Below are 12350 nucleotides of genomic sequence, written 5' to 3' on the forward strand. Positions count from 1 at the left end.
GAACAGTTAAAGGGATAGTTCACTGAAAAATAAAAAAATTGTGTCATCATTTACTCACCCTGAAGTCTCTTTCTTTCTTTTGGACCCCCCTGACATTCATTGTATGGAAACACAAAGAAAGTAAGTCATACAGGTTTAGAACAACATAAGGGTGAGTAAATTTTATTTTTGGGTGAACTATCCCTTCAATGTTACAGCATTTCAGACTAAATTTGCTGAAGTAATGCGTTTTAAAAGTGACCTTACAAAAGTGACATGGGGTAGAACTTACAGTTATAGGCCTCTGATAGGCATGGACAGCCTTAACAAGAATAACAGAAATAAATACGGAGTTTAATAGTGGTTATAAATGGAATGAAGACAGTGCAGTGCAGTATGGTTTTATTTTACATTCTTATGGGTTTAGGGAGGCTATGCATTCCTTAAATCCAGAGAAACAAGAGGGAGTTGTTGAAAGACCAATTCAAAAATCTAAAACCGATGAGCGTGTCTGAAATAATACTGCTACAGAAATAAAATCAAAAGTTTAAACATAAAATGGAAACCCGTGCCATGTTTCATTCAAGAGGGACTGTTTTTCTTGCTGTCTGCAGTGTAATATTTCAAGGGTTCATTTTTCCTTGAGATGTGTGAGAGAGAAACGTATCATTATGGAAAATCAAGGCTTTTGCCCATCTAAACCATGGATACGTCTGGTTTGAAAAAGCGACACACTTCCTCTGCTGTGTGTAAAGGAAGGAAAAGATGAAAGAGAAACAGAAATGACTTCTTCAATCATTCCTCAGATTTCATAAATCATGCATGTGGCTTTTTTTTTTTGAAACTGACTAAAAGTTTTTATGAAAGTGGTGCTATTATTCAACACACCTTTACACATTTGAATGAGAGTGTGTACATGTTTATGATCTGATTTTTTTTTTTTTTTTTTTAAAGGGGGAGATGAGAGGAGCAAGTGAGAGTTTGGGGGGGAATAATTGCAAATACAGAGAAAGAGTGTCAGGACTACCTTTCCTGTCTCCCGCTCGAAGTCCACATATTCTCGGGTGGGCGCCTGCCGCTGATCCCCATGAAGGTTGGCTGGGAAGAACTGCAGCGAGAGGTTGGTGCCGGTCGCCACAAAAGCCTTTTAGAGGGAAATCAATACAAACAGGATAAGAAAGCCAGGCCCGAGCATAAATTATGCAGCCCGTCATTTCTGTTTTCACATCAGAGAGGAGAGGAGAATGCCTGGAGCCAAGGCCAGCGCTCAAAACATCAGGGAAAAAAAGGGAGGAGGGAATGAAGGGTGAAAGAAAAAAAAAAAACAAGTCATCATTTTCTCTATTTGAGGTATTGAGTTACACACATCTGATTCTATTTTACCAACGCTCGTTGCTGGCAAACTGGGCTGCACCAAACTGAGTTTGAGAGAAGACAGAATGCAGGAGTGAATGAGTGACAGAGAGATAACAGAGACAGAGAGGAGTACAAAATCAATAATTGTTTTAAATGCAGCCCCTCACTTACATTAATAGCAGCAGGTCTGCTGTAAAGGTTTTGAATTATGGTACAATAATTCAATAACGTTCTCAAGAAAAAAAATGGATTTTATACTAAACTGTCTCGCGGAATTGTCTTGCATTTTAATTATAAAACATCTGATTCGCTCTCAGTCATATGCTCAAACATCAACAATAATATTGTAAATTATATTAATCAATACTCAACATCATCGCAACGCATACAAAGACGTAAAGAGATGAGGAAAGTTCGCTTTTGTAATAGACCTGTTTGCCTGTAAGCCTCAGCACTTTAAACTACTGTTGACATTAGGGGCAAATAAGGCCAAACATGACCACATCTTACTGATTAAAGCACTAAAGAGCACCATATGCAACAGCAAAACTGCATTAGACAGCATGGTGAGAAAACACTGCCTCATGTAGAAAACATACAAACACAATATAATTATTTAATTTCCATTTTGTATTAGAAATGCTTTAGTAATGTTTTTCATTGTTACTGCTTCGTAAACTATCACTACCAACTACGTATAAGGTTATGATAAAATTCAGCCTGTTAAATCGAATTAAATAAAAAAGTGAAAAGCTGTAGCCAAGCGGAATCTAGTGTATCTATCTGGTGTGCAATTTTATAATAAACAGAATAAAAATAATCTGTTATCGTAACAGTTGTCTCATCTATTCTTAGAAATATTATGGGTAGCTAAATCTATCTCAAACAGCCCTGAAGATATGAGATACAAACAAAGAGATAAACAAGTCTGTCCATGTTAACAAACCAGTCAAAAACACAAAGCGATTTTAGTGCAAAATATATTTAAATATATATTAATGAAATAAAATAAAATTTTAAAATAAAAAATATATATATAAATGGGCTCTAAATAAATACATGCAGTCTCAAGGTATTTTTTAAAGAGACTGCAAATTAGACACGTCCGAGTTCATCTGCACCCGTGAGACGCGTTTCTGATGGTAATTAAACGAAGCCGAGAGGCACTCTGTTTCAGGGTTGTTTAATTACTTGTAGTTCTAATAATTAATGAATTATACATACAACAACTTAAACGATAGGTCAGTAAAACAGGATATGGATCATAAATGTAATCTGCAGTGTTTGGCGCTCATTACATATGAGGAAGTATTTTTGAACATACTTTCGAACATTTGGTGATGACGTGACAGTTCCGGGTGTCTAATCACGTTAATGTGTTTAAATATTGAGTTGCCAGCAATGATGCGGGGGTCAGGAGTTACTGACCGGTGCTGTGAGGTGTGTGTACTCACTATCTCTGAGCGGCCGTCACGGCACGCGTTCTGGAAGCGCGCCTGCCTCTCCTCGTGCGGCCGATCGCGGAAACCGGTGTATTTAATCTGTAAACAGGGATGAAAGAACAACAAAAGAATGAGACGTGTTATTAAAGGTCTTCATTAGAGTGCACTGTAAAATGTTTTCATAATATCATCTTTATCTTCCTCCGTTTAACTTGTCACAATAAGTTCTGTCCTCAGTTTTATGATTTTTCAACGTGAGTTATTGTAGTCAGAAGAAAGTTATGATTTTATTCTTGCAGGATTTTACTTTGATTCCACTATGTAATTTTAGTGGGTTGGATTTTATAGAACTTGTGGCCTGGGGTGAACACATTTGTTAAAATTATACCCGAATAATGAACATATTTGCAGGCTATAAGAAATTGTTGAAAAAATAAAATTTGAAATGCAAATAGCCTGATGGTATTTTTCAATTTGCATCAGAAGTAAACAAACCTAGCCTACTAGAGTTAAAGGTGCGTCTTACAGGTATTACGCTACATCTTTCTTCTTCTTGATAGATAGGCTACTTGCGAAAGCCAAAAGTAGCCTAATTCTGTAAGTGCCGTGAACGGAAGGTTAAAACTTTTCTCAGTAGTGAGCATTAGTGGTCGCTACACAGAGGCTGTTAAAGAAAGAGGCGATGACACGCTTGTTTTTATGTCACACGAGAGGTGCAACTTTATTTCCGCCACTTTATCAAATGTCTCAGATGAATCGAGCTCACCTCGCACTCGCGACTGAGTTTCCTGAAGAACTCCTCGTTCTCGAACTTGCTCCTCTGATCCGGGACCACCCGAGGCATCTTGAACGCGTTTTGATCAATTTTGTTAATTGTATTTGTCTAAACTTGCAAAGACAGTGAAGCGTTGCCTTGAAACTCGCCAGTCCCGCTCTTATTTCCTTCCGTCTTTTTTCTTCTTCTAATGATGGAGTGTGTTGCAGTGAGCTTCGTGTTCTTTAAAAAATAAAACCTTCTTCGGATTTCGCCTCTTGTGAGGTCTGTGATCTGTACTGCACTAGATTTGGCAGTTATTTGCAGTTGGCTTGTTGTTCTTCCTCACTCTCGCGCGTGTGATCTCCGACTGCTGACAACAGACGCTCGCTCGCGCTACTTTATCCGTCGTATGAGCTGCATGGCTCACAGTTACTTCCTGGCTCCTCGGAGTCCGACTTATGACTGTACACCCAAAATACTCCCCCCATTCACAATTCTCTCCACTACGGACCGTGTGTGCGCAGGCGTTAAATACACCACAACTTCATTGCGCGAGATGCTCGGTTGTTTTCTTTCTCGTAGTCTTAATAGGTAGCCTGCAGAGAGGTTAAAGTTGTTACCTGTGATAAAGATGGTGCAGCGTGGTATTTATAAATACATCATGTTAAAGGACTTTCTTAGAAACAAAATGACATGTGCTCTCATTAGAGAGGATGTTCACACTGTTATGAAGATGTAAAATATTACAGGTCTATATTTTGTTTTATTTCAATATATAAATCAATTTTGAGACATCCACATCTTTTTGTACTCCACCCAAGATAAACAAACATGGACAGAAGGACAAAGATACTCTTTAAAAAGATTCTCTTCTCAGAAGATAGATAGATAGATAGACAAGTAGATAGACAGACAGACAAGTAAATAAACAGGCGACAGACAGACAGACTGATGGATGGATGGATGGATGGATGGATAGATAGATAGATAGATAGATAGATAGATAGATAGATAGATAGATAGATTTCTATTATGATTTTAGAATGTTCTTGGGAAGATGAGTGTATTACAACATGTGGTAAATATTTGGGTGTTGAAACATATCTTTCTTTATTGTGCATGTTTTGAAGTTGCAACTTCCCTCAGGACAGAGGGGGAGGTTGAGAAAAGAGATCGAGAATGGGGAAGTGAACACAGTATCAGAAACATCCGAAGGCCTCGAAGCCCTGTCAGATCTAGCAGACAGATTGCATCACTTTTGTGCGGCTTACCACAGCTATAGTGTGCGACTTTTAAATATGTTTTAAGCGCTTCAACTGTCAGAATATTACGGCATGTATGACATTACAGTTATAGGATGATGAGCGGAGAATCTTCTATCTTCACTGGGCAAAGCATTTGTAGCTTGCTCATTTTGAACTCAGCCTGGGTTCTATAGGCCTACTTCCTATGTTGTTTATTTCTTTGCCATTAAACACACCCATCTGTTTTGCTAAACCACATTAAAGATGATAGTTATGTGTTCTCAGTAATTGTGGAAAATCTGTCAGATGGAAATATATTGGTATAATCCACACCTAATTTAACTTAAATTTAATTAAAACAAACAAAATAACTCATTTTAACTAAATTATGGCTAATTGTAAAGTAAATGTACACTCTGTGTATATGTGTGTAAAGGCCAATGGAAAAGCTTACATTACCTAAAGCCAGGCTCAGACTCCATGGATAATTGTCTCTCACTGGCTAGTGTTAAAGTACAGATGTAATAATAGTCATAATCATCCCAATTTAAAATCCTAAATATCAAACATGTTTGATATTATCGGTGCGGTCCTGATGTGTCTGCGAGCAGATTGGCAGGTTTAAGATTTAATTTGTAAACGCCTCACATTACCAGATAAATTGGGCCGAACATCACAACCGACCAATGTCCTGGACAAGATTTTTTCTCTGATTGTTGGGAGGGGTAAATCGGACTACAACTCCTGTAGTCTGAGCCCGGCTTAAGCAATTATTAGTTTAGCACCCATTAACAGCAACTGGGTGCGCATATTCCCTTGGCTCGCTAATGTATGTTCTCATATTAACACTAGGCCTGTATTAGTGCCATTAGTGTTGAACAACATTAGCTGGGTTTCCATCCGAACATGAAGTGTATCTTTTCAAAGTTCGCAAAAAAAGGAAAAAAACAAAACAAACAAATGCGAATTAGGTGCGTTTCCATCAAGTTGTTCGAGCGGATGATGAGTTGGGGTTAACGCATGACAAGTAACTTGAGATACGTAATCAGATTACTTTTTTCCAAGTAACTAGTAAAGTAACGCATTACTTTTAAATTTACAACAAAATATCTGAATTACTTTTTCAAATAAGTAACGCAAGTTACTTTTCCCATGTATTGACTGACAGCTCTCCTGTCCCCATGTTGAGAGAAATCGGGAGTACAATTCAACCATACTAATAAACAAAAATTACTTTAGATAAACATCACATTTGTGATCAGCCTGAAGCTTATTCATTTCACTTTTGGTGTGAAAGGGCAAAAATATAACTTTTTCGTTGTTATTAAAAAACAAACAAGCAAGCCCAGCCCAGGTGAGAAAAAGTAATGCAAAAGTAATGTAACACATTACTTTCATAAAAAGTAACTAAGTAATGCAATTAGTTACTTTTTTAGGGAGTAACGTGATATTGTAATGCATTACTTTTAAAAGTAACTTTCCCCAACATTGATGATGGTGGTATTGGTAACATAGTACCCAACAGTAAATAAAACACCATCAGCGGAAACAGACGATTAGTCACGTCTGTTTAATGTTCGCTACGTCAAATGCATTTCCATCTCCCATTATTCGCATTAGCTATTTTTCGCACGAGTCAAAAACCACCTCAAGTGAGTGTAAAAACTTTTTTTGCAAATTTCCATCACTCATTTCTGAAGCGATACTTCAAAATGCACATAAAAACAGGGTAATGGAACATAACATTGTGCAATCTCACTCTAAAAATGTTTTGCAACTTTGGACAAGGACCATAAAGTATAGACTATGTGAAGGGATTTTGTGCCCCATGACTCCTTGCAGACTGCATGTGATGAGTTTTAGCTTGTCTGTTTTTCTCTCGTTCCCTTCCTCATGCATCAGATTGAGATCTGCGGTGAGTTAATGTGTTAAAAGGCTGTGCTTTGGGCCAAATGGGGCGTGTGAGTGCTTTAATAGCACCACATAACGCTCATTAATTAATGAAATATTCTGTGGTTACCGTCTGAGACCCATTTTGACAGAGTGCTCGCAGTCTAGAGGCTAGGTGTCTGTTTCAATAGGTTTCAACTGAATGGACACAGAAGGTTTTACCAGGAAAGATCCACTTAGGGGTCACTCAAAAACTTTGGTAGATTTTTTTTTTCTTTTTCTCTAAAAGAGCAAAAGTTTTGTTTGTGTAATTCTCAGCAGTTTTTCACCTCATTGTTTCTAAATTGTTTGCCGCTCACAGCTGCGCTGAAAGAATGCATAAACAACAGATCAAGAAATCCCCAAGAATTTTACACGTCTTCAACCCATGCAGTATTGCAAGTGATGTGTTGATTTGAGAATGTAAGTAGGGTAATCTTTTGTTCAGGTATGATATTAAATATTAAATTGCATCAGCCAAACAAGTCAGACACATAATAGCTCTGCTGACTATACAACTTTGGCTTTGTTGGTGTGTGTCTGCACTCTGAATGAAGCTCAGGTGCTGTCGAGATAATGATGTGATTTAAAAGCCTACCAGCCATTTAGTGAAGAAGCTAAACATAGCTCTGGAAGTCTGACACACACACGTTCTGATATTGGAAAAAATAACAATAAATAAAAACATGACCTTATAAACCATGTAAGAGGTCTGGGATGTAGTTGACATTTAGCTGATTGTTGTTGTGAACAGCAAAAAAACAGTGGGTCAACTGTATTGTTAAATCTATCTATCTATCTATCTATCTATCTATCTATCTATCTATCTGTCTGTCTGTCTGTCTGTCTATCATCTATCTATCTGTCTACCTGTCTGTCTGTCTATCTATCTATATTGATCTGTCTGTCTGTCTATCTGTCTGTCTGTCTGTGACATGGGAGTATTTGTTTTTAAAATATTATTTAGATTTTATTTGATTTTCTCTAGAAAAATAAGGTCTATTTAAAAAAAAAAAAAACGCTTTTGTTTCACAGCTGTGTCCCTACTTTTTTGTAGACACCATAATTAGATCATATCAAAGTCAGTCGCCATCCGAAAGGTTCTTTTTCCATATTTCACCTGCTTAAAGTTAAACAATAATAATAAGGTAACACTTCACAATAAGGTTTCATTTGTTAACATTAAACTGTAAAAAAGAATTGTTGATTTAACTTGAAAAAGTAAGTTACCTGGTTGCCTTAAAATTTTGAGTTCATTGAAATTAAAAATTTGAGTTAATACAATGAAGGCGATTGGTTTAATCAACAGAAACTCAAAGTATTATGTTCTCTGAACCACATTAATTAAGTTGATTTAACAAAAGAAAAAATGTTGTGATAACAAATCATGAAAATATTTTTTAGTGTTAACTACATAGTTTAACTAATAATGAAAAACATTTCTGAAGCATTTATTAACCTTAATTTTAATTTCAACATTTACTAATAATTCATTTGTAAAATTCAAAAGTTTCATGTTAACATTAATGGACCTGAGCTAACATGAACTAACAATGAACAGTTGTATTTTTATTAAATATCATTTACAGAGATTAATAAATACTGTAACAAATATATTATATATAATAAAACAATAATATAATATAATGTTTAATAATGTAATAATAATGTTATTATTTTCATTTGAAGTAACTTTGCTTATATGCCTATTTTCTGTCAAAACAATGACAGCTACACCACAAAAACTAAATTTTGATAATGTGACAATTACAATATGGTTACATATATATAGGCTATTTATTTAAAAATATAAATATTGTTTTTATATACGATGGTGTTGGTCCATAGGCCCGTTGAGTGACAGGTAAGGAAAAACGTGCTCCCAAATCCTTTGAACATGTTGAAGATTAATCCAAAATAATTTCTTGACACATAAACTTGTATTTTTAGCCTGTTTTGTCCTAGTAGTCTACTCAAGAATCAGTGTTGTCTATCTGTGGGAGTTCACGTATGTGTGCTGTATTTACACACACTAGTTATTAGGCTGCTCTCAGAAGGCGACGTCAGTGACTGTGAATCAACAGCAGTTTGAGCGCCTGAGATGATTAACGCTGTTACCGAATCTCCACGGCTCTCCCGGTTCTCACGCGCAGTGCGCGTAGGCGCTAGATTCGGGTGACAGTTGTCGCTGCTGGACTCTTGCCCCGAGGAAATCGAAGGGGGTGCCGCAAGGTCAGACGGCGAGACCTCCCGGGTTTGGCACTGGTGTCCGTCAGTCAGTCAGTCTGCCCCACTGAGGCGACGCGACTCGCTCATTGAGACAAAGCAAAATAACTACAGTTGAACTCACTCTCAGATTTCAGGCGGGAGTATTTTTCCCGCCTGAAATATGAGCGTCTGTTCTTCAATGTTGTTATTCGCGAGTCGCCATCAGTGGTGAAGAGGTGTGATATGTCAGGCTCAGTTTATTTCAGAGTGGCATAAAATCTTACTTCACGTCACGTTTGCGGTCTAAAGAGGCCAAATGATTATGTCATCTGACATTTACAGAAGACTAACCCCATCGGCAAGCATTTTAACGTGCTTTTTTATAGTGACTTGTGACTTCTGCAGACTGCAGTTCACACGTAGGTCTTCTTTTTATAACCAGGTATATTTGGGAGAGAGAAAATGTATGAGAAAATAAAATGTCACTGTGACCGTCTGTCGGCGAGGTCGAGTTCATGGACTGTTCCGATTCTGTCCACCGGAGGGCGGCCTTGATCGCCTGTTTGCTTATATCGATTATTGTGTTTTCTGTCTTCATTTTATTACCCAAAACTAAACGAATAAAATCTAAATATTAATTCTGTTATGGAGCTAAAATAAGTTTTCGCATCGCTCTTGGTTAGTTGACAAATAGTAGGCTATGTCCAACTTGAATATCTATGTATAAAAATGTCTTTTAGTAGTCACACTTAGTTATGTTTTAAACCCAGAGCTAGGCTAGTTGTCACGCAGCGAATATTTCAAGGCACACAGTTGCAGACACACTATATGAGGTAAGATATCACAATGGAGCCCATTAAACTGCCTATTATAAGCTTTTCGACTAAATTTAAACAGTAAAACCATTATTAAACACAAAACATTTGAACTTTTGACTTATGGAACCTTATAATAGGCTAATTACGGAGATAAAGCATACTGTTTGTGATGACTTTGTATTTTTCAATGTCCTCTTTTCAAGGATGTACTTCAAGGATTACATTTCTGATTACAGAGAGTCCAGGTGTCAGTTTTAGGAGTCATTACGAGAGGAACAGGTAAATTGCACTGAACAGAACAGACGGCATCGTTCCAGCAGTGAGGGGGAAACAGGAGTAAACGAAGCAGTTTCCATGGCAACAGCGGCTTTGGGGTCTTGACCTTTGTGGCATAAATTTAATCAGCATTTTCTGTTGGCCTTCTCATTACTCACCATCACCGCACACACATACACCACATCCTTTTTCTCTTACACTCTCTCGCTTTCTTTAGCACAATGTCCATTATTATCTTGCAAGTTGTCAGCTTGATACATAATGTGTTTGGAATAGAAGAACACATATTTTAAATGACTGTATTGTGCCCATGCAGAGACTGGTTTTATGCAGTGTGAAATAACAAATTCACACTATAAATTGTGTGACAAAATACATAGCAGTGATGAAAGCATTAGGTATTGCATGCTGAGGAAATCTGCACAGGCTGTCTCCTAGCAACAGACAGACGATGGTGCTGCACTATAAATAACTGTGTGTGTGTGTGTGTGTGTGTAATAGCTGACAGGGACAAGGTCCTGAGATTGGATTTTAGGACATACCAAGACACTACACTGACTCATCATTGTGGTTACAAGGATAAAATACTTAAGCATCACAGCAAACAGTATCTGCAACTAATGATGATCAGACAAGTGATCAATCAGAATCCAGCTTTTTTTTATTTTTTATCTTAGTTACTCAGTGTTCACGTAATCATATTAAAGAATTAGTGTCAGTTATGAATGATTGTATGCAGCATCTTGAGTTTAGTTTAAATGTTGGTGGAGACACATTTTAATTGCTATTTAATTAAACATGATTATCCTAAATTCTTCATTGGGTAGTTCTGCAGTAGACCTGTTGGTGGCGCCCATGAGCCTGGCACAATCTAAGCCTGTGGACTTGAGCTTTGAGATTGTGCTCATGGGTGTCAAAGAGACTATACCTATCACCACCAGAAGAGGGGGAAGGACAATTTCCCTATTGCTATATAAAGCCTCTCTGTGTTGATTTGGGTGGACAGAGTCGATACCAATTACCTCTGCAGTTCCCCATCATGGTCTGTATTTCATCCTCTTATTTTAACGCACACAAACACTTCCTCTCTCTCTTTCCATATGTGAAGCTCTCATTGCAATTATCATCCAATCAGTCTGGCACAAAGTGGTGCTTCCTCTTTTGAAGCTGTGGTATAGAGTGACTGAGCATCTCCTTCTTTCTTCTCCAGGACCGTCTGGCTGAAGACGCACTTAAAGCGGCAAGAGACATAATTATGTCCCTTGGGATTCAACCGCACTTCCTCCATCATTCCCCTTTATTATAGTTTATAGTACATATAACACACATTGTGAATAAGCTGTAGGACTTTATATTGAACTAAGGGTGTTTACACGACAACGATGTACTAAAAACTGAAGCGTTTTTCCTTCGCATTTTTCACGTACAGACGACACCATTGTCAAAACGATCCCCGTTCACACGGATCTGCGAAAACGACTAAAAACGCTGATAGCACAGGTAGGTCTGTAAGATGTCTGCTAAAGATCTGGAAAGCATCTGATAAACGTCTTAGAAAAAAACAGTTTTACATGCATTCTAAATCTTAAACATCTTAAAGACATCTTCTAAATGTCTATATGACATCTAACAGGAAACGTCCTAGGACATGTACTGCAGATGAGCAAACACTCTAAAAAATACATCTTGCAGATGTAAATGCAAACATCAAATAGACGTACCTGTACCTGTGCTATCAGCGTGGCGATGTCACTTTTTAAAGAAACACTACAATCCTATAGACTCAACACGTAATACGCATGGCCATGACATTACCATTTTCACAAGCGTTTTTGTAGTTTACACAGAGATAACAGTATACTGTTTTTTAAAAAAAACTGCACTTTGAAATCCATTTTCAAGTTTGTGTATTCAATCTCCCAGAACGCCATTGTCATGTAAATGAACAGCCAAAGCGCATAAAATGTTTTACGTTTTTAGTTGAAATGGGTGTCATGTAAACGGCCCCTAAAACAGACCACCTTACATTTAATCATGAATACTGTCAGTCCTTTTAGGGGCTGTTTACACTACACCGTTTTCAACTAAAAACGGAAAACTTTTTATGCACTTTGGCCGTTCATTTACATGACAATGGCTTTTTGGTGGCCTGAAAAAGTTTTTAGTTGTTTGTGCGGTTCCGTGTGAACAGGGATAGTTTTGATAACTTTGTCATCTGTACAAAGAAAAAACGTTTCCGTTTTTAGTACATCGTTGTCGTGTAAACATACCCTTAGTATTAGATTAACGGCGGATAAGTTAACTTTAGCTCAAGACATTCTCGCATCCTTTCATTCCTATA

At 37.3% G+C, this 12350-nt stretch overlaps 1 protein-coding gene across 8 annotated transcripts in view; it reads right to left on the bottom strand.

Annotated features, from left to right (window-relative positions):
* cbfb (core-binding factor subunit beta) overlaps positions 1–3989 on the bottom strand; it is a 42183-nt gene extending 38194 nt beyond the window's left edge. For 3 of the 8 annotated variants that reach the window (XM_051870367.1, XM_051870364.1, XM_051870363.1), the window contains exons 1-3: positions 3544–3989; positions 2790–2876; positions 1007–1123 (exon numbers count right to left, since the gene is read on the bottom strand). In XM_051870367.1, coding sequence (XP_051726327.1) covers positions 1007–1123; positions 2790–2876; positions 3544–3621 — 282 coding nt within the window. In that variant the 5' untranslated portion in view covers positions 3622–3989. The remainder of the gene's footprint in view (positions 1–1006; positions 1124–2789; positions 2877–3543) is intronic. The other 5 variants (XM_051870365.1, XM_051870370.1, XM_051870366.1 and 2 more) reach the window with 4 other exon arrangements.
* Positions 3990–12350: the final 8361 nt, after the last annotated feature.

This window comes from Ctenopharyngodon idella, chromosome 18 (assembly GCF_019924925.1).
Source record: "Ctenopharyngodon idella isolate HZGC_01 chromosome 18, HZGC01, whole genome shotgun sequence".
NCBI lineage: Eukaryota > Metazoa > Chordata > Actinopteri > Cypriniformes > Xenocyprididae > Ctenopharyngodon > Ctenopharyngodon idella.